This window comes from Seriola aureovittata, chromosome 4 (genome assembly GCF_021018895.1).
Source record: "Seriola aureovittata isolate HTS-2021-v1 ecotype China chromosome 4, ASM2101889v1, whole genome shotgun sequence".
Lineage (NCBI taxonomy): Eukaryota > Metazoa > Chordata > Actinopteri > Carangiformes > Carangidae > Seriola > Seriola aureovittata.
In genome coordinates this window covers 3351729-3374323 of record NC_079367.1, presented here as the reverse complement: position 1 = coordinate 3374323, position 22595 = coordinate 3351729, and the positions used below count along the sequence as shown (strand labels likewise).

At 38.1% G+C, this 22595-nt stretch overlaps 1 protein-coding gene across 1 annotated transcript; it reads left to right on the top strand.

Annotated features, from left to right (window-relative positions):
* Nucleotides 1-6552: 6552 nt before the first annotated feature.
* On the top strand, nt 6553-11556 carry LOC130168340 (dehydrogenase/reductase SDR family member 13-like). The gene is made up of 5 exons (XM_056375110.1): nt 6553-7423; nt 8667-8785; nt 9022-9145; nt 9855-10181; nt 10427-11556. The coding sequence occupies exons 1-5, from the start codon at nt 7297-7299 to the stop codon at nt 10684-10686; spliced, it is 957 nt and encodes a 318-aa protein (XP_056231085.1). The 5' UTR covers nt 6553-7296; the 3' UTR covers nt 10687-11556.
* The last annotated feature ends 11039 nt before the right edge of the window (nt 11557-22595 follow it).

Genomic DNA, 22595 nt, shown 5'->3' with positions numbered 1-22595 from the left:
TTTTCAGTTTTCAGGCCTCAATATACTATGATGTCTTTATATCTTGTTATATTATGACGTTTTTTGATGTTTTCATGCCTTATTAAACTTTGTTGTTTTTTTTTCACAATTTTTGCCATACTATACTATGTCGTTTTTTTCACGTTTTTTGCCACACTATACTATGTTGTTTTTTTTCAGTTTAAAGGCCTCAATATACTATGATGTCTTTATATCTTGTTATATTATGACGTTTTTTGATGTTTTCATGCCTTATTAAACTTATTTATTTTTTCAAAATTTTTGCCACACTATACTATGATGTCTTTATATCTTACTATACTATGTCGTTTTTTCACGTTTTTTGCCATACTATACTATGTCGTTTTTTCACGTTTTTTGCCACACTATACTTTGTTGTTTTTTTCAGTTTTAAGGCCTCAATATACTATGATGTCTTTATATCTTGTTATATTATGACGTTTTTTGATGTTTTCATGCCTTATTAAACTTTGTTGTTTTTTCACAATTTTTGCCATACTATACTATGTCGTTTTTTCACGTTTTTTGCCACACTATACTATGTTGTTTTTTTCAGTTTTAAGGCCTCAATATACTATGATGTCTTCATATCTTGTTATATTATGACGTTTTTTGATGTTTTCATGCCTTATTAAACTTTGTTGTTTTTTCAAAATTTTTGCCACACTATACTATGATGTCTTTATATCTTACTATACTATGTTGTTTTTTTCAGTTTTCAGGTCTCATTATACTATGATGTCTTTATATCTTGTTATATTATGACGTTTTTTGATGTTTTCATGCCTTATTAAACTTTGTTATTTTTTCACTTTTTTGCCATACTATACTATGTCGTTATCATGTTTTTTGCCACACTATACTATGTTGTTTTTTGTCAGTTTTCAGGTCTCATTATACTATGATATCTTTATATCTTACTATACTATGACGTTTTTTGATGTTTTTATGCCTTATTAAACTTTGTTATTTTTTCACTTTTTTGCCATACTATACTATGTCGTTTTTCACGTTTTTTGCCACACTATACTATGTTGTTTTTTTCAGTTTACAGGCCTCAATATACTATGATGTCTTTATATCTTGTTATATTAAGACGTTTTTTGATGTTTTCATGCCTTATTAAATTTTGTTGTTTTTTCACAATTTTTGCCATACTATACTATGTCGTTTTTTCACGTCTTTTGCCATACTATACTCTGTCATTTTTTCATGTTTTTGCCACACTACACTATGTTGTTTTCTTCAGTTTTAAGGCCTCAATATACTATGATGTCTTTATATCTTGTTATATTATGACGTTTTTTAATGTTTCCATGCCTTATTAAATTTTGTTGTTTTTTCACAATTTTTGCCATACTATACTATGTCGTTTTTCACGTTTTTTGCCACACTATACTATGTTGTTTTTTTCAGTTTACAGGCCTCAATATACTATGATGTCTTTATATCTTGTTATATTATGACGTTTTTTGATGTTTTCATGCCTTATTAAACTTTGTTGTTTTTTCAAAATCTTTGCCATACTATACTATGTCGTTTTTTCAGGTTTTTTGCCACACTATACTATGTTGTTTTTTTCAGTTTACAGTCCTCAATATACTATGATGTCTTTATATCTTGTTATATTATGACGTTTTTTGATGGTTTCATGCCTTATTAAACTCAATTGTTTTTTCAAAACTTTTGCCATACTATACTATGTCGTTTTTTCATGTTTTTTGTCACACTATACTATGTTGTTTTTTTCAGTTTACAGGCCTCAATATACTATGATGTCTTTATATCTTGTTATATTATGACGTTTTTTGATATTTTCATGCCTTATTATACTTTGTATTTTTTTCACGTTTTTTGCCATACTATACTATGTCGTTTTTTCACGTTTTTTGCCACACTATACTATGTTGTTTTTTGTCAGTTTTCAGGTCTCATTATACTATGATATCTTTATATCTTACTATACTATGACGTTTTTTGATGTTTTTATGCCTTATTAAACTTTGTTATTTTTTCACTTTTTTGCCACACTATACTATGTCGTCTTTTCACGTTTTTTGCCACACTATACTATGATGTCTTTATATCTTGTTATATTATGACGTTCTTTGATGTTTTCATGTCTTATTAAACTTTGTTGTTTTTTCACAATTTTTGCCATACTATACTATGTCATTTTTTCCAATTTTTGCCATACTATAATATATAATTTTTTTCAGTTTTCAGGCCTCAATATACTATGATGTTTTTATATCTCATTATACTATGATGTTTTTATATCTCATTATACTATGACGTTTTTTGATGTTTTCATGCCTTACTAAACTTTGTCGTTTTTTCACGTTTTTGCCACACTATACTATGTTGTTCTTTTCAGTTTACAGGCCTCAATATACTATGATGTCTTTATATCTTGTTATATTATGACGTTTTTTGATGTTTTCATGTCTTATTAAACTTTGTTGTTTTTTCACAATTTTTGCCATACTATACTATGTCATTTTTTCCAATTTTTGCCATACTATAGTATATAATTTTTTTCAGTTTTCAGGTCTCAATATACTATGATGTCTTTATATCTTATTATACTATGACGTTTTTTGATGTTTTTATGCCTTATTAAACTTTGTTATTTTTTCACTTTTTTTGCCACACTATACTATGTTGTTTTTTTCAGTTTTCAGGCCTCAATATACTATGATGTCTTTATATCTTGTTATATTATGACGTTCTTTGATGTTTTTGAGCCATACTATACTATGTTGTTTTTTCACGTTTTTTGCCATGCTATACTATGTCATTTTGTTCAATTTTCAGGCCTCAATATACTATGACGTATTTATATTTTATTATAATATGACGTTTTTTGATGTTTTTATGCCATACTATACTATGTCGTTTTTTCACGTTTTTGCCACACTATACTATGTTGTTTTTTTCAGTTTTAAGGCCTCAATATACTATGATGTCTTTATATCTTGTTATATTATGACGTTTTTTGATGTTTTCATGCCTTATTAAACTTTGTTTTTTTTTTCACAATTTTTGCCATACTATACTATGTCGTTTTTTCACGTTTTTGCCACACTATACTATGTCGTTTTTTCACGTTTTTGCCACACTATACTATGTTGTTCTTTTCAGTTTACAGGCCTCAATATACTATGATGTCTTTATATCTTGTTATATTATGATGTATTTTGATGTTTTCATGCCTTATTAAACTTTGTTGTTTTTTCACAATTTTTGCCATACTATACTATGTCGTTTTTTCACGTTTTTTGCCACACTACACTGTGTTGTTTTTTGTCAGTTTGCAGGTCTCAATATACTATGATATCTTTATATCTTACTATACTATGACGTTTTTTGATGTTTTTATGCCTTATTAAACTTTGTTATTTTTTCACGTTTTTTGCCATACTATACTATGTCATTTTGTTCAATTTTCAGGCCTCAATATACTATGACGTATTTATATTTTATTATAATATGACGTTTTTTGATGTTTTTATGCCATACTATACTATGTCGTTTTTTCACGTTTTTGCCACACTATACTATGTTATTTTTTTCAGTTTACAGGCCTCAATATACTATGCTGTCTTTATATCTTGTTATATTATGACGTTTTTTGATGTTTTCATGCCTTATTAAACTTTGTTTTTTTTTTCACAATTTTTGCCATACTATACTATGTCGTTTTTTCACGTTTTTGCCACACTATACTATGTCGTTTTTTCACGTTTTTGCCACACTATACTATGTTGTTCTTTTCAGTTTACAGGCCTCAATATACTATGATGTCTTTATATCTTGTTATATTATGATGTATTTTGATGTTTTCATGCCTTATTAAACTTTGTTGTTTTTTCACAATTTTTGCCATACTATACTATGTCGTTTTTTCACGTTTTTTGCCACACTATACTATGTCGTTTTTTCACGTTTTTTGCCACACTACACTGTGTTGTTTTTTGTCAGTTTTCAGGTCTCAATATACTATGATATCTTTATATCTTACTATACTATGACGTTTCTTGATGTTTTTATGCCTTATTAAACTTTGTTATTTTTTCACTTTTTTGCCATACTATACTATGTCGTTTTTTCACGTTTTTTGCCACACTATACTATGTTGTTTTTTTCAGTTTTCAGGCCTCAATATACTATGATGTCTTTATATCTTGTTATATTATGTCTTTTTATGTTTTTATGCCTTATTTTACCGTGTTTTTTTTTATTTTTTATTTTTGCATAGCATACTATGCTGTTCTTTTGACTTTTTATGCCTAACTATATTGTGACATTTTTTGATTTTTCATGCCTAACGATACCATGACGTTTTGTGATGTTTTTATGCCTCATTATACTTTCTGTTTGTTCAAATTTTTTTCTATACTATACTATGTACTTTTTCAATTTTTCATCATATTATACTATGTTGTGTTTTTCACTCTCTCAAGGCCTTACTATACTATGACTTCTTTATACCTTTCCATACTATGACGTTTTTTTATGCCATATTCTACCATGTTGTTTTTACTTTTTTTGTCATATCATACTATGTTGTTCTTTTCACTCTTAAGGCCTTACTATACCATGACGTCCTTATACCCCAATATACTCTGGTAGTGGTTTTTATTTTCACTTTTTTGCCATACGATACTTTTTTGAGTTTTTTTGACTTTTTATGCCTAACTTCATTATGACATTTTTTTGCCATATTATACTATCATTGTCTTGCCTTGCTATATTATGACGTTTTTATGCCCTATTATACGATGACGTTTTTGCCTTACTATATTATAAAGTTTTTAAAAAATGTTTATGCCTTATTATACCATGACGTTTTTTTTTAACTTTCTATGCCTTACTATATTATGATGTTTCTATGGCTTTTTATGCCTCACTATTCTAAAACATTTTATGCTTTACTATACCATGATGTTTTTTTACTTTGATGCCTTACTATACTATGATGTTTCTATTTCTTTTTGTCTTATTATATTGACTTTTTTATGACTTTTTATGCTTATTATACTATGACGTTTATTGCCTTACTATATTATGACGTTCCTATGCTTTTTAAGCCTGATTATACTATCACGTTTTCTATACCTTTTAATGCCTTACTATACTATGACATTTTTTATGCCTTACAACCAAAAAAGGGACACAACACGAGTTGGTATATAAAGTTAAAATAATTTATTTACAGAAAGGTAAATGAGGTTCAGACAGACCAACAACTAAAAACACAAACAAAAGAAAGGCCACAGCCACCATGAGGTCTGTCGGGAGCGTGGGATCACCAACGATACCAACAGCCAGAGTGCGAACAGAGAGGGCAGCCAGAGAGAGAGCAACCCAACAGGACTGAATGTGGACTTCTTCATGGAGCACAACGGGCCCAGTTGTAGCACATCAGGCTGATGAGATCCATTCATTCAGCACCTGAAAAGGTAAAACAAAATAAAAACAGGCTTATGGGGCTCTAGCTCTTTAACCAAAATCATTTGACAAAGGGTTGTATAATAAGATATAACAAGACTCCAATAAAAACATTTTCATTTTTATGACATTTTATTTATTCACTCATTTACAGTATATAATTTAGTTTTGTTGAGTGGAATAAAGGGAACGGCAACTAGCATGTCTCCATATATAATGTTTTAAATATCCAGTCAGAAATAACTTAAAATAAAGATACATTTTAATATGGATAACAACATTGTTAATGTTGAGACATTAGATGTTTATTCAGAAAGAATAAATTAAACTCATCATGCAAACATACACTATACAAAGAGATGTCACTGTAAATGTGCATTTACTGACATTTTAAGATTTTTCTACCAAAACGATTTATCATGCATGAATACAAGTATACTGTTTGACGGATCAATCAGTTAGACATACAATGCATTTAGAAAGTATTCAGGCCATTTTTATATTTCCTCATTTATTATTCTTTTTCTTTCTACCAAAACGAGTTGTATGTACAAGTGCACATAGTATACATCAGACCTCACCATAGAGAAACCCATAAATCAGTTAGACATACAATGCATTTAGAAAGTATTCAGGCCCTTTTTTTTTTTTTATTTTTTTTTTTCCATTTTCTTATCTATTATTCTTATGAAGAGCTAGCTTGCACCTACTAGCTAGCGGGCCATGCACCCAGCATGCAAGCTAGCAGCCGGGGGAGACCCAGATTCCTATATCTAGAGCGAACTGGGATGACATTGCACATTTTATGGTTCTCCCTTTGGTTTCTTACTTAAGAGCACAGTGCAGCATGTTCACAATTATTCACCAGTTTGTTCTGGGGCAAAGGAATAACAAATGTGAATTCTTAAAAAGGGTTGGACCTATTAAGATAATCAAGTAAACTTGAAAATGAAAATGTAATTCCATGATAGCAATGTAATTTTTCACATGTTGTAGGATTACACTGGACTTGATTTGATGAATATGAGCAGAGCAGCAGTAGCAGTCAGCAGGACATTTCCAGGGATAGATGAGTGGAGCTGAGAGAATGAAAGAAGAAAAGAGGAGGGAATGTGAACAGACTGATCAGGAGTAGATCAAATAAAATACTGTCTGATAATATTACAGTACATGTCCATGTTGTTTATCCTATGATGCCATTCTTTAAAGAAATGTAATATCAGGGTAAATGTTCTTCTGTAATATTCAGTTAAGAGTCATGAAGACATTTACTTGGCCTGGTTGTGGATCCATGTCTGTTCAGTTAGAGCAGCACATTATGGTCCGTTTTATTTATTTCGTTTAGCGCTCCTTAAATTGACCGCTTCAGCCAGTACGCTTCAAAACATTTACTTTGAAGGCGAGCTATCCGTTTCCGGCTCTCTACTTCCTTGTTCAATTCTCATTACAAATGGGATAATCGATCAAGCTGACGTTTATCCGCGATGAATTTCATTGCACATCTTTATTCAGCTGAAAATGTTGCATGTTTGTTTGTGCTGTTCACTTTGATAATATAAATGTATTATTTTGTTGTATCAACCGGAAGTTCAAGCTATCGGAGTTTTCCCCTTGAAAGCTAAATTCTTTAAATTAGTGAAATATACATTTTAAATTCAAATTGTATTATATTTCCCTTCAATAAAACTCAGTGGTTTAGTTTTTTTTTGTAAATTTCAGTACTTTCATGCGTCCACGTAGGCTTTATTTTGAAAATCGTAACCGGAACAAGTTTTGTAACGTTATCCGCCTTGACACAACTAGTACTAGTCCAGTGCAGTGATGTCGGCGTTGCAGTGCCTCGTAGCGGGAGCAGTTTGCTTTTATGTGATAGTGTACTACGGTGTGTTTAGAGGAGTGGGATGCTCGAGTCCAGTGAAGCTAAAGGGGAAGACGGCCATTGTTACAGGTAAATGAGAACTCACCTGTCTGCTTCTGCCGGCATGTAGCTTTCATGGTGCTGCTCATGTAAACAGTAGGAGCGTCGCTGTTTTCTCAAGCACTTGCCCAAATGTTATTCTGTCACAAAGCTGTTGTGAATCAGCTTTCAAACTGATACACCGACAAAAATATATAAAAATTTAACATTAGACCAAACAAACACAGCTGGCCGGCAAAGTCGAAGTTACAGTAATGGCCGCTAGGTGTCTTAAAAGTTTGGCTAAGAAACCTGAATAGATGTTTGTATGATTACACTGGATTTGACCTAAAGCATACGAACATGCAGGAGAACGGCACAATAAACATGACTTGATTAAATACAGTGAAATAAACTAGTCACTCATAAAAGGTGAAATGACAAACAGCTCAACTGTAGCGCAAACAGCACGAGCTCAGGACGAAAAACACTCAACACACCTGTGTCAGATTCCCAATTCTATTAGCACACCTGTACCACACCTCAAAATCCAAAACAAAAACAAGGGGAGACCACACAAATAATTCAGGTTTAAAAGCAAATAAGATTTAATTGAACTAATAACAAGCAAAACACAAACTTAAGGTGGGACATGTATATCAGTTATTACATCAGTGGTGTGTGGAAGAGTGAAACAGATAATCAATAAAGTGAGGAAAATAAAGCTCACCCAAACCAGAGTCCTGCTTGCTGGAGGAGAGAGGAAGAACTGATTTCTCCAGCCCTTTATATAACATTCAGGAGAATTGTGTTCAGGTGTGCCTCTACTCCCCTGAGACACCTCCCACAAGCAGTGAGTGGGAGGGGTTGTCACACTATAAATAATAATAAATATATATGAATGTGAAACTCTCTCTAGTTCGTATATTCCTCATTACCTATGAAGTAAAGTTTTCATCCTTAAGATCCAAGACTATTAATTTTAGTCTCTTCATATACGGATCCAGCTCAACAGTGGGCGATTTAAGCCTGTTTCTAATATAACTAGGCTCATTTGTTTCATAATTTGTTTGTCATTGAGTGGAAAAATTGCTATGGGAGAGTGTTACCTACATTTATTCTATTACTTGGGTCTTGTATTTTATTGTATCATATTGTATTGTATTTTTATTTTCTGTATAGCTTTAATCCTTTGTGCATTTGTTGTCAGGTAAAGCAACATTATTATTATTATTAATAATAATTAGGTGTCACTGAGTTCAGCATGGTGCCTTTTTTTTCCGCCCCCTCACAGGAAGCAACACTGGCATCGGCAAGGCCACAGCTCTGGATCTGGCAAAGAGAGGAGCCAGGGTGATCCTGGCCTGCCGCAACAAGGAGAAAGCTGAGGCTGCTGCTTTTGACATCCGCAGAGTAAGTAAGCTGCGAAGAAGACACCGCGTCAACTGCCCATCAAGGTCACTGAGTCCGCTTCACATGTCGGCAGATTAACTGATCTCATATATCGTAACTATACAGCATAGTGCAGATGCACCCATAGATTTGATATCAGCCTCATTTTACATTTACATTTTTTCATCAGGTAATTTCTGCTAAATATGTGTATAACAGCCAGACTTACCCAGAATCCTTTTGGGTTTTTTTTTCAGGAGAGCGGGAACAATCAGGTGGTGTTCATGCAGTTGGATCTGGCGAGTCTAAAGTCCGTGCGCAGTTTTGCTGAAACCTTCCTGAAGACCGAGCCCAGACTGGACCTCCTCATCAACAACGCAGGTGAGGATGTTGAAATATGATGGAATATTCCTTTACGTGGTCCATATTTTATTTTTTTTTTTAATTCTTACATAAAAAACTAAACAAAAAAGGTGTAGTTAAAGGAAACAAAATCAGTTATATTTGACTTGACCACAACTGAGGCACAGTGAGTGATTGAAGCAGCTGTGTAAAGATGCCTACAGACAATCATCAGTCTTACTAGTTTATTCTAGGCCACACTGTGCGACAAGGATCTAATAAACTCAGGTACTACATCCAGTTTGATGTGTATCGCCCGTACAATGATTAACACCTGAATCGTACCTGCAACGCAAGTCAATCTGCAAGAAACGTCATCAGCATGTTTCGTCCATCTGCGCCGTTACGGTGGTAAACAATGAATCTGGGCAGGAATCGAGCCCGTGCAATAGTGGTATTTGTGCGTATGGAAATAAATCCAAAGAAGAAGAGAAGGAGAATGTGGACCTGGTCGCGGCGAAGGGAAACTTTGGATGCCAATTTTACAAAGAGAGCTTGAGGTAAGTGTTTTTTAACATACATAAACGTACGTTGTTCCAGGCAAGACCGTGACAACAGCCATATTTGAATCTCTCTCACAGTGCGACGTAGGATGACTGTCTGGAGCCACGAGCAGTCGTCTTTCATCTGGGACAGCCCTAAGTCGCACAGTGTATACATGCTATATAATACACACTGTATGTTTCAGGTGTGATGGGTCCAGGGCGCACTGAGGACGGCTTCGGCGCAGCGTTCGGGGTGAACCACCTGGGTCACTTCCTGCTCACCAACCTCCTCCTGGAGCGGCTGCAGCAGTGCGGTCCCAGCCGCGTGGTCACCGTGGCCGCGCTGCTGCACCGATTCGGAAACATCGACTTCCCTCTGCTGGCCTCCAAGAAAGACTTAGTGTCGGGTCAGTCCACCTGGCACGACTTCCAAGCTTACTGCTGCAGCAAGCTGTGTAATGTGCTCTTCACCCGGGAGCTGGCCAACAGGCTGGAGGGCACCAGCGTCACCTGCTACAGCCTGCACCCAGGTCAGTGGACACCTCACATTTCAGAATTAGGATTTTTAAAGGCTTGAAAAATAATTATCACTCGCCTCTGCTGTTTGACAGTTTCCAGTCAGTTGCACCTCTGACCACACACCATAACAACCTTCACCTGTTGTTTCTTAAAGGGCCTGTATAGTATGAAGGTGACAGACAACTTGTAGGCCGAGCCGTGTTTTACAGTAAACATGGAGCCTTTCACCCAAGCTTCACATCTCTGCTCTTCCCAGGAGTCATCTACACAGAACTATGTCGCGGTCTGAGCCTGTGGCTGCAGCTCCTCATGATGCCCTTTGCCAAGCTGTTCTTCATGAACTCAGAGGGGGGGTCCCAGACCACCCTGCACTGCGCCCTGCAGGAGGGCATTGAGCCTCTCAGCGGACGCTACTTCTCTAACTGCGCGCTGCAGCAAGTGGGAGCCAAAGGACGAGACGACGCCCTGGCGAAGAAGCTGTGGGAGGTGAGTGAGAGGTTAACCAGGTTGTCATGACAGACAGAAACCTGATCCAGGAGCTGCAAAGACTGGATCAACGCTCAACTGTTGGTTCCTTTAAAGCGCTGGTTTCTTATGGTCACATACATGAATAATGTAAGTACACAGCCTTACACTTGTGCCTCCTGTTTATCAAATGACAGTTTGAAATGTCATGGCTGCACTTGTGGTTGAACCACTTTAATGCTCTCTATCGGGGCCCCTTCCTCAGACTTGATTACTGACAAGCTTCAAATGCACAGGTGTGGTTTATATAATAATCTACAGTAAGTACAGATGTTGATCCAAGTGGGGATAATGCAAAAGATCAGACATGTTGACTGAGTCGTTATAGGGCCTTGTGTGATTAAGCTCTAGTGCTTCTTCTGGGACATTCATATCATATTGACATTGATGTATTTGTCAGTAGTTTTTCACTGTGAGTGGCCAAACAAGCTGACGTGTCGAAGAAGAAAACTGCTCTGGGTAAATGTGACATTCGTTCCTGTGCTCTAAGTCGATGGTGCCGGCAGCTTAGGGACACAGTAAGGTGCTAAACAATATGTTTGCACAGTTAATTCGAGTACTATCCACAACTGTCTGCAAACCACACCACATCTCTTGTGGAATAGTTTAAAGTAAAAAACTAGAACACAGCTAATATGATATCTGACGCGCTAGTTCATCTGAAGTTTCTATAGTTTTGAAATGATGAAATGTCTGTGGGATTTTTGCCACAACGAGAGACGTCTGATGGAAAATGTTTAGCTCTTATTAACTGTAAATCTGTGCTGATTAAACCTGTATTAATACCTGTAGGGGTCTTCATAACATTACATTTGGTACATTGTCTACTTGTATATTAAAACAAAATGGACATTTTCTCTAGTGCTCTGGTTTTCTGTGGTTGTAGATGCTCTTCATACTCTGCTGTTGGGCAGTGTTAATGGGTCTGTTGAGTTTCACCTGTGCTCATAAAGTTAGTTCATTGATGAGCCAGTACAAAGTGACAACAGAGAACAAATAACAGATTCACAATCTGCTTCACAGCTTCATAATTCTGTCTGTAACTTGTTTTACCCCAAAAGGAGGAGGAGGAGGGCTGTGACACTCCTCAACCATGACGGCTATCATTCACAGATTTCAGCTTTTCAAAATACATCACTCAAAAAGAACAGTATTCAGAATGACTCGTACCTACAGCAGATATAATTTTGAATAAAACCAAAGACACCATGCAGAGGTGAGGATGCTGAATGCAGTTATTAATTGTTTAGCAACACAAGAAAACATGTTTTCTGTAGGGAAGGATTAGAAGTGACATGTCGATGTGCTGGACATTAAAGGACTGGAGTGAGGTCAGGATGAGATGGAGGTATTACTGTTTACTCCCAGTGAGTAGGAAGTGTGTTTAAACTTCATTCAGTCCGACACGGTTACAATTAAAACACACTTTGCGTTCTTCAAGTCTTTGTCAGTCAACTTGTTTCTTTTACCACTTTCACCACCTTTCACGTTTTCTTCTAAGCCCCGTGCAGCGATGAGGAGGCGGGTGGTGTTTTTTATTATTACTGCTTTCATTGCCCAACAAAATTAATAAACGGTAAATGAAAAAAAAATTACATTTCTTACACAGTAGTAAAAGGACGGTAATTTCTTCCTGGAAGTCGAGTTAGAGATGCCGTACAGACGTGACATGAAAAGAAAAGATTAGGAACAACATAACAAAAGAGAAAGGCCATATATGAAGCTCTGGTTAGGAGCCAAAACATACCCAGCATTCTTGAGATGTTTTCAGTTGTTTTGTTAATTTCCACTACACTGTGCTTGAAAAGAAAAAAACAGCAAACAAGTATAGCAAGTATATATATATATATATAAAAAAAGTGCAATAAAATAGTGTAAATACCTTTTTTGGCTCAGCTACACCCTGGGTGTGAAAGACTTTTTTTTTTTTTTTATCATAACATTTAAGTTATCAAAAAAGTCACATAACTTCTATCATTTGTCATTTTTATGTTATCAGTTCAAGAATATGCCAATAAAGCCATAGTTGAAAAATGTATTTGATGCTTTATATGCTAAAGAAATAAAATGGAAAAGGCAGTAAACTAACCTGGAATCGACACATTCATTATGCCTTCTGGTGTATTATGACATTTTCTGTTGCAGTGAGATTGTTGTGTATAATATAATGTGTCGAGACATACTTTTGGAGTTACTAAAAATTCATGTGATAGCAACAGATTTCATACAGAGTCTAATGCTGTTCAATTAAATTATATATAAACTTTCAGGACATTAATGTTCAGGATATAAGGAAGAGGAGACATTAAAAAAGAAACTGTAAGTACTAAAAAATCAAAAATGAACCTCCTGTAAATATATTCAGTTTGTTCATAATGCAGTTTATTTTGTCACTAATCTGTGTTTATAGTTTACTAACTTATATTTTTTCTCTAAGTGGTATTTTTTGGACATAAGCCTGCTCTTATCATTTAATTTCATCTACATTTCCCTCCTAATAAGACAAAAACCATTTCAATCCATTTGAAACTGTCAACGCCCAGTTTATCCACAAGGTGGCAGTAGCGTAGCACGGCTCCAACGGGGTGTCATCATGCTGTGCCTTGGCTGTTGTTGCTTGGAGCAAGGTTGTTGAGGACCTTAACCCAGCAGACCTATGGATTCTGTTCATTATGAGCACTGATTATTAACACAGGTAGGCATGAAAGCCAGGTCAGTTGAGTGTGTTAAGAGAGGTGCTCTTGTAATTACTCAGTAGGACATTCTTCTGCACAGGCTTCTCCTTTAACCTCAGTGTTGGTGGGGAGAAACACACTTCCACAATCGATTCCTATCTCCTCCTGGCTTCAACTATCCCTCTGTCCCCTGCCGTGCCCCCCCCCCCCCCCCCCCCCCCCCCCCCCCCGCTTTCTCTGCTGCATGTTGAAAGGACCTGTGGTAAACTTGAATCCTCCTTGAGTCGCAGCTTTAATGACAACCTTTTCTGTATCACTGCGCCGCGCCACCCTTGTTCCAGCAAACGCTGGAGTAAACAGTTACACCCAAAGAGGTCACTAGGTTCAGTATCAACCCAAACAAGAATACAAAGTTTAACACAAGACGTTCCAGTGAATCAAGATCTGTGGACGACCCTAACAAACGGACAGTGACAGAGAGAAGACATCGTTTCTGGAAATAGATGTTGCCGTTAAGTTTTTTTAATTGTCATTTTTAAATGCTGCAGAAATGTCAAAGACATCTCAAAACCTCAGCAAACGAAACAAAACATCTCTGCATGGGTAGATTCTTCTTAAAGTAAGAAAAAGAAAAAATATGCTTTTTCATCATTCAGGTGGACGAACCTTCTACTGGACTATTAAAGGATTTACAACCGTACACCTTGAACTTTGAAAAGTCTTAATCATGGAAGGTTTTCTTCTTGTCTTGGTCTAGCAGCAGCTGTTTGAACATTGCGTGGCAGGGCAGGATGGTGTTTGTGGCTCAGCAGGGTAGAAAAGGATCGGACTCGTAGGGTCGGTGGTATGAAACCCGGTCCTCCTCTCCACGCGTCGTCTTCGTTCCCCTGTGGGAATGAGCTCCATCCATTGTTGTCTGTCTTTGGTAACACGTTTAGCCCTCCCCCAAACTTAAGCTCATTGTGGCTACCTAATCCATCACAGTCCTGTTCTTGCTGGTTTTCTTGTTTCTGTGGGATGTGATTTGCTTCCATTCAAAGTACATGACCCAACCATGCCCAAGGTTTTCTTTCTGAGTTTCTACCTGTTTTCTTCTCTGTCTGTCTGTCTCTCTGTCTGTCTGTCTGTCTGTTGTGGTAGTTAATGGAGAGGATGGCTTGGTCGAGTTTAAGTCTTCGGGCTGAATGCCTCTGGGTTTATCTGCTGTGGTCTGGGACATGATCCAATCAATGGGGAGTAGGAAGAAGATTGAAGGGAGGATGCCACCTTGTCTCGCTCCAGACTGAATGGGGAAATACTCAGAAAGGGTTTTGCCCAACTCTACATTCAAAGTGTTGATACAAGGCTCGGATTATGGGTCTGAACTTTGGAAGACTTCCCGAGCTTGAGCATGATTTTGTTACGGAAACTACAAAGCGATCTGTCCGTACGTATTTATATTCATGGAACTTTTCTCATTATTATTTTACGCCGTGAGTCCTGCTGTAGGAAAAGTTGTACAAGCTAAAGAACTTTGTCTCTATTTTCTCCATGATTTGTACAAGATGACAGATTTTTTTTTTCAAGGAAACTTGCCAGAAAATTATTAAAAAAAAAGAAAAAATAATTTTTACGCCAACATGGAGATCCAAATGCTGTTTCAAAGTCATTTCCATGTTACCAGGAATAAAATTCTGGGGAAGAAAAATTATAAAATCCTTCACTAATCAGTCAAATTTAATACACTGATCCCTAAAGATACTGGAGTCAGTCTTTAAAAACACATAAGAGTAGATTGTTGTTGCTAAAACCCCCAAATACCCAGAAAAACTACTGAAGTCGTGACCTCAGTGCGGGGTGAGGGGTTGTCAGCAAACTAAATGTGTACCTTGCAGCTGCACTTGTTAAAATAATAAAACAGAAAAAGTAGCAGCTACAATAAAAATGTGTTTCAGCTTCATCTCATGAAGGATCATTAGATGAGAAAGCCGAGTTTGTTTCAGGCCAAAGGTCTGCGGCTCAGGAGACTGCACTTCCCCTCCGTGATCTATAGTTCATAGATGTTCTGTCAGTCCCGCTCCACTCTCTTGTTTGAGAAGCAGCTTGTTGATGACTCGTGTGGTGTGTTTGCTTTGGGCAGACTTCACAGCGCTGCAGTACTTAGTGACTGGATTAGTGCATCAATTAGCAGCTATTGGATGCATAGAGCCATGCTGATTGATTTAGATGCTGTGGGAGCCATGTGCATGTTGTTTGCATGGGGACAACATCAACACATCTGAGTGAGAGAAAGACCGATAGTTTGCTCTTTCTGTTTCACTTAATCGCTGTTCATAATACATTTTTTGGAATGCCTGTTGTCAGTGGGAGCGGAAAACCTTTTAGTATTTAAGTCGACAGTGAAAAAATAAGCCTACTTGACATAGTTAACCTTCCTTGTAGTCATGGAATAAATGCAATAAAGTTATAAGAAGTAAAATATGAGTATTACAGAGGAAGACATGTACATAAGGCATATCTGTCAGCCATATAAACTCACTTAAGCACTGCATGACCAACTTTAGCTTTAAGCAGTGCGGGTGGTAACAGACTTCTCCGGGGGATTTACCGTAGCTTCGTGCGCTCGCTGCTGAAACTGTACAGACCTACGAACCCTCCTGTACAGACTCTCTGCCCCCAACACCTGCTGTACGTGCTGAACTGCCGCCCGCACGCCACAGAATACCAAAGAGAGCACCTGGGGGGGGCTTGCAAGATTGGTTCACGTACCAGAGTCTGACTACGCCCTTATTCGCCTGCTAGCCTGTGGATGCTATTCCTGCTAGCCTGTGGACTTTGGGGAAATGCTGCTGCAGTTCAGGTTGATGGTAACACAACTATCAGTCCCTGTTACAGTTACAGTGTGTTGCATTTTGATTTAGCATATTATTTGTCTCCAGGTTATTTCTCATTTCTGCTACCGCCATGCTGAAACATACATACAAGTTGGTAGATTTTTGTGTATTTACTTTAAAAATGGTACAACACAATCATCAGGGTGGAGTGAAGTCAGTATTTGATTTGAAATTGGGACATATCTTGTGTTTATGGTATGTGCAATATGCTTTGTCGCACTTCTGTGCTGAAAAACTGGACACAAAACCCAGCTCCTTTAATAGATCCATAAGATTTATACTCTGATATAAAATACAAAATAAGCAGTTGGGTGTTTCTTTAACTGCATGTGTCACCCTGAATAGGTTAGTTAGGTTAGTTTGTCTGTTTTGTGAGTGGGTGTTCAAAGATTGAGGGTGGGAGATGTGTAAAGAACAAAGTTAAGTGTTGGTAAGCTCATAATGAACATTAACCCCCCCCCCCGTCACCTCTTTCCTCCAGACACTCCTCACTTTTCAGTATTAACACACACACACACTCACACACACACTCTCTCACACACACACACACACACTCACACACACACTCTCTCACACACACACACACACACTCTCACACTCTCACACACACACTCGCACACACACACACACACACACACACACACACTCACACTCACACACACCCGTCCGGCCCTTATCAGTAACAGTGTGGGTGTCGATAAATAGAAGCATCCTCTGGGTCTTGTTATTTCCTCCGCTGCAATTAACGTTCCCATCTGCTAACCTGTGATTAACGGTGTTTACCGATATGCTGCGGCGTGTTCGACTGCTTGAGTCACAGAACACACCTTCCTCTCCATTTCCCAGCCCCTCCCACGTGCAGCTCACGCTGTCAACGGTGAATTTAACTAAACACTTCTCCTGGGAATCTCTCTTGCTTTGGCCCCCGGTGATGGAAAGCCGGTCAGTTATGATTATGCCCCATTGTTCTGCAGATACAGTATATCAGACCGATATTGATCCCTGAGTAGAGTTATAATGCAAACATGAATTTATATTATGTTAAACTATTATGTTGCTATGACGACAGTTAATTTCTCAAGATGAAGGCCACGTTTCCCACGGATCTGCCAGCGACAGGTTTGTGGAGGGATGTCTCGAAGCGTTGATGTGGGTTTATCACTTGTCGCCATCTTGGCAGATGCCAGAAAATTCTTGTTACTTAATCACTTAATATGATGAACTGATTCAGCGCCGTGACAGCATCGAAATTCTGTTGCCTCATCCCTCCATCTGTTTTCCTCTTCTTACCCATTGTGGCGACAGAGCCACATTCTGCTGGTCCTCCTGTCGGATTCTAAGGCCTCCCCAGATCGGACGTGTCCAATCAGAGGCTCGAACCGCATCAGCCACCCTGCGAAGGTGTCTGAGCATTACCCAACACCCATTGTGGGCGATAGGTGAGGGCTGGAACATGTATCGCCTTTCACATCAAGAACTTCACTTTAGGCTCAGCTCTCTCTTCGCCAGCAGACGGGAGCAGCATCCACATCACTTACATCATGACGATGACGTCAAGGTATTTTCCTTTGGCGCAGCAGATCACTTCTTCTCAGATGTTCTCCTTCAGACCACTTAAGCAACTGTGAGGTCACCGAGGGCAGAAACAAGCACTTCTCACTCCGGTTATCCAAGTCGGATCTGAACATGTTTAGCGCCACTGCAGGTAAAACAGCAAAGGCATTAGCATGTATGAATCAGCATTCTGTGCTTCTTCTCTTTCACCTCGCAGTTTTTAGAGGTGATTACCTGGGCTCAATGCGGCAGTCATCGTTGTACACTGTTGCACACCTAGTTATTGAAGAACGGCAAGATTTTCAGGCATGTTTAGATTGTTAAAACTGGCTGGTTTTATTTGTCTGGTTTCAACTTTTGCAAAGACACGGCACGTTGACTCGTAGGAAAACACTGACGCAGTTCCTCCCCAGCCCGAAGTTTCTCCGATGCACAAAGAGCACTTTCAGTTTCAGATTTTGTGACAAATCACTGCATAAAGCTATCAGGCTCAGCGTGCAGGTGTTAATAGATGCTTTAATCATCGATTCATCAATTTTCATTTGTCTTGTAGGTGTTTTAATTATGCTGCCTGTTTCCCACTGAGTCTGGAAACAGTGTGAAGCGAACACGGAGGGAAAGTGAACCTCCAGCATTATAAAAGCCTCTTAAACAGACAGTCGTTCATATATAGCACTCAGGTAAATGAGCCTGCTCTCACAAATGCTGCTTGCTGAGCAGGAGGCTGTAAAACGGCAACATATCAGACAGGTTACTGCTGTAAAAGCTATTAATTAGAAAGAAATTGAACAGTTTTGTCGGTTCCCATGGTAACAAATTGCCTATTAGCCGCATAGGAAAATGTATTTGTGTGACATTCATCCACCCAGTCACAATAGGTTTATTACCTGAGGACTCCTTCACTGTTAAAATGATGAAGTCATACAGGACTAAAGTTCCATGTCGGTCTGGATGATGAAACCAACTGTGGTCTTTCTGTAAATGATGAATCCCGGGATAGAAAATGTGGCTTAATAAATGCAAATTTCACTGAGACGATCCGACTGAAAAAATCCTGACAGTTCTTATGAGAACAAATCATCCAAGGAGACATTGAAATTTAGATTAAAATTTAAAAGATAGTAAGATTAATTTCAGAAGCTAAACCCCAAAATAGTATCAGGATTTGTGAAACCCTTCTAAACAGGTCATGCTGCCTTTTGTTGAACCTTTTGTCCAGCTTTAATTGTGAATGTTACACACTTTTTAAATATATATTATTATATATATTATGGCTAACGTGTTAGCAAACAGTTTCCTGTTTTCACACCCAGCAGTTACAAAGCAACATGGGCTAATGATTTTGACTCGTGTCTGCGTCCACCGGAGAAATACATGTCCAAATATTCACTGGTCTCCACAACATCTCCTCAGAAAAATGTCTGGTTCCTTAGCAGCTAAATGCTCCACTGTGTTGAGCATGTTACTCTTTCTACTGTGGGTTTTTTTGAGCTTCGTCTGCAGCTGCTGGAAACCACGGGGATGGGAGCTGCGAGACTGAACCAAACACAGTAAAATTGTGCAACGAGCGACACATTTCAATTAATCAATTCGATTCATTTTTTCCTTTGTTAATGTAATAACATTAATAAGGGCAGAAGGAAAGACTGTGGCCGACGCCTCCCTCCCCGGACACAAACTTTTTGAGTCACTGCGGTCGATCAGGATCAAAACCTCACAACACGAGAGCAGCTTCTTCCTGACTGTAGTTGGCCTCATCAACGAGACCCCACTGTCACCTCTGCACATTTCTCATGCATATTTTTGTTTTTCATACTGTAACTATTGTAAATTCTCTAATTTATATTGCACATTGTACATATGCGTATTACATTTAAAAACTATAAAGATTTCCACATTTTTATTGTAAATATTTTATGGAAACAAAACACTAAAGCAAATTCCTCGTATGTGAAAACCTACTTGGTAAACAACCTGATTCTGATTCTTAAGAAAAATAATAAAAAAACTATCGCCTCATGTTTATATATTATTTTTGTGAAAGATATAAGCTCCATCTTTAAAAATTCAAGTGTATTACTACTATTTCTTTTTTAAAGCCACATAAAACACTATTTTCTCAGTAATGTGTTCATCAATAACATCAATTAATAAGTCTCATCACAACATACTTTCCACATATTCAATCTTTATATCTATTTTCCCTCAAGAGAATTTCAGATAAGACAGAATCATAATATGGTTTTGGAGTCGAATCAAAACAGGAAACAGCAAAAACAAAAGTCCTCTTATGTTGATGTTTGTGTAAAACTTGAGAATGTGAAGAGCACTTTTAAAACAAATGGCTCTGATGTTTGTATGAGTAGATTCATTTGTGACTGTGAGTGCAAAACATAAGCACTTTAAAAGAGAAAATACAGAAGAGCTTGAGCGCTGCTTGCAGCTCGGTTGGCTTTTGAAGCACATGGTCGTAGCGCTGACACCAACACAGCGCTCCTCAAGGCCGCTGGTTTTTCTCTGCTTTTCATTGAAAATTGATTGAGAAATTCCGCAAGAGCGCCGTCATCGATCGGACGCTAATTATTGTGGGTGAGAAAAGGCAAACATTCCAAGCCGGCAGTCACAGATTGAAGTCAGCTATCTGCGCAATTAACACCACGGTGGACACACAATAGCCTGCGTGAAGAAGTATCCTTTTGTAGGTGTTGGGCTATTTTCCTGCGAGTGCTGTGTAGGAACCTGATTCCCTTTTGTAAAGAGGACTTGTTTACAAAGCTCAGTCCTCCTTTCTTTCACTCATGACATCTGAAACAAGGTCAGCATAATAGATGAGACAAACATTTATAATGAAGACATAGGGTTACCTTGAAAATCCACTTTTAGTTGAGGGAAAATTGTTCACACACGCAACATTTGGACACACAAACATCCACACTGGTTTTGTGTATTGTGTGTCCCAAATTAGGGAGTGTCGTCTCGGAAGGCCACAGCCTTAGACGTATTGTTGGGAGGACTGAAGGCCGCCGGGTTGAAGCTGCACCTCACCCACAACTCACACCTGGTATAAACGCATCTTTACATCACTGCAATGTCCTGCGCTTCCAACACATTGTCTCCTGCCTCGCCCTCAATCTGATGATGATCCTTCTCCGGGATGAACTCCGAACCTCGGCTTTTAAGTCATCGTGGACAATAAGTCCTTCATCCGCTCATAGAAATGGGAACTTGAACATCTGGAATTTGTCAACTGTGTCTCTTGTTGCTGCTTTGTACCTTAGCACAACTAAGTTGGGATGGGTTCATCCAGGAAAGCTGCTACATTAACATTAACTTCGATGGCTGACGGGAAAATGAGGGAAAATGGAGAGAGGGGGTTAACAGAGTGAAAGTTGCTTCCTTCATGTTTTTTACTTATTTTTCAGAGAGATGTTTGAAATCTTTAACTCCCACTTCTATCTACTACGTTTGAAACGGCAGACATGGTTTCCAGGTTTCCATTTCAATAACAAAACTCATTTTTACCGACATAATAAATCCTAAAGCCCAAACTGAGTGGAAATCTGCCCAATGGATGATCCCGTCTCATTCGCCCAATCACAACGACCACCCTCACAGACTCGCGGACTTTGAGGGCTGTCCCACTGTCAAATCATCAGGTGCATTAGAGATCTGTAGCAGACCTTTATGCATACTTTAAGTAAGATTTTTGCATTTACCATGGTTACCAGGGGTAACGAGGCTCTCCACTCAGGACCTGCCCCTCCAGGAGGAGAGCAGGAAGCTGGCCCCCGGGTTTATTCCCTATCTCCAAGGTTATTCACCTTCGCCGTCCCTGATCTCTGAGGATCCACCTTGACATTCCACATCTCTCTGCTGAAGCCTGTCAAGGAGAGCTCACTGTTTTGCCTGAGCTCCAGGTAAACTACCTGAACTTGATTGTGTTTGTTGTCGTGCTTTTGGGTTCAACCCTCTCTCCAGGATGAAACGGACCTGTCCCATTTTAAACCGGCTTTTTTTTTTTCCCTTTGCTGAGTGTCCACAGGGACTGCAGCACCCAGTGGACTGTCAGTAGGTGGAATGTAGGACATTCAGACTCGGCTTCAGCGGGCCCAGTAAAGGGTTTCTAGGTCGTGTTCATAATCAATTTTTCTATAAATGCGGAGCTCCACTGAGGTTCATTCTGCACATCACTGAATACATATGTGCATGCAGACATGACCTTATATGACACGCCATCGAAGCACTGCTCTCTAATTTATCAAGAGTTTCGAAATGGTTCACAAACTTATAGTTTCTTTTCTTTTTTTTCTTTATTTCATTTTTCCTAAAACATCTGGCCACTGTAGTTTTGGTAACAAGAGGAAATAGTGCATGTGTTGGGGACTATTTTGAGCGGCGCATTAATCCACATTTGGTGCTCTGGTGAGGATTTGAGGCAACAGGTCAGTGTGTGTACAGTGTGTGTTCATGGTAAAGAAGGAACGTGTCACAGAATAAGATTTTTGATATGCTGTTGACAATAAGAAAAACATACAGTACGGATAATATTGGATGTATTAAAGTTGAAGGTATATCACATTTCGTCATCCTTTTTAATTTAAAACAACATCTTCAGATTTTTTAAATGTATTAGTGTATTATATAGTTTTTAATTATTAAAAAGAAGAGGAAAAAAAAGTCTTTGGGGAAATATGAGAAACGCTGTGTTGCGACTCAGCCGGGGGGGCGGGGCGTGTTGGTTTCTGTGTGTGACTGACAGCAGCGCCCCGACTGAGGAAGTAAACAAACCTGTGCTGCA

Bases quoted from the DNA above. Each gene is read 5' to 3' on its own strand.
- LOC130168340 (XM_056375110.1), top strand. From the start codon at position 7,297: ATGTCGGCGTTGCAGTGCCTCGTAGCGGGAGCAGTTTGCTTTTATGTG. The intron at 7,424-8,666 runs GTAAATGAGAAC...GCCCCCTCACAG, and splicing joins GAAGACGGCCATTGTTACAG to GAAGCAACACTGGCATCGGC. The intron at 8,786-9,021 runs GTAAGTAAGCTG...TTTTTTTTTCAG, and splicing joins CTGCTTTTGACATCCGCAGA to GAGAGCGGGAACAATCAGGT.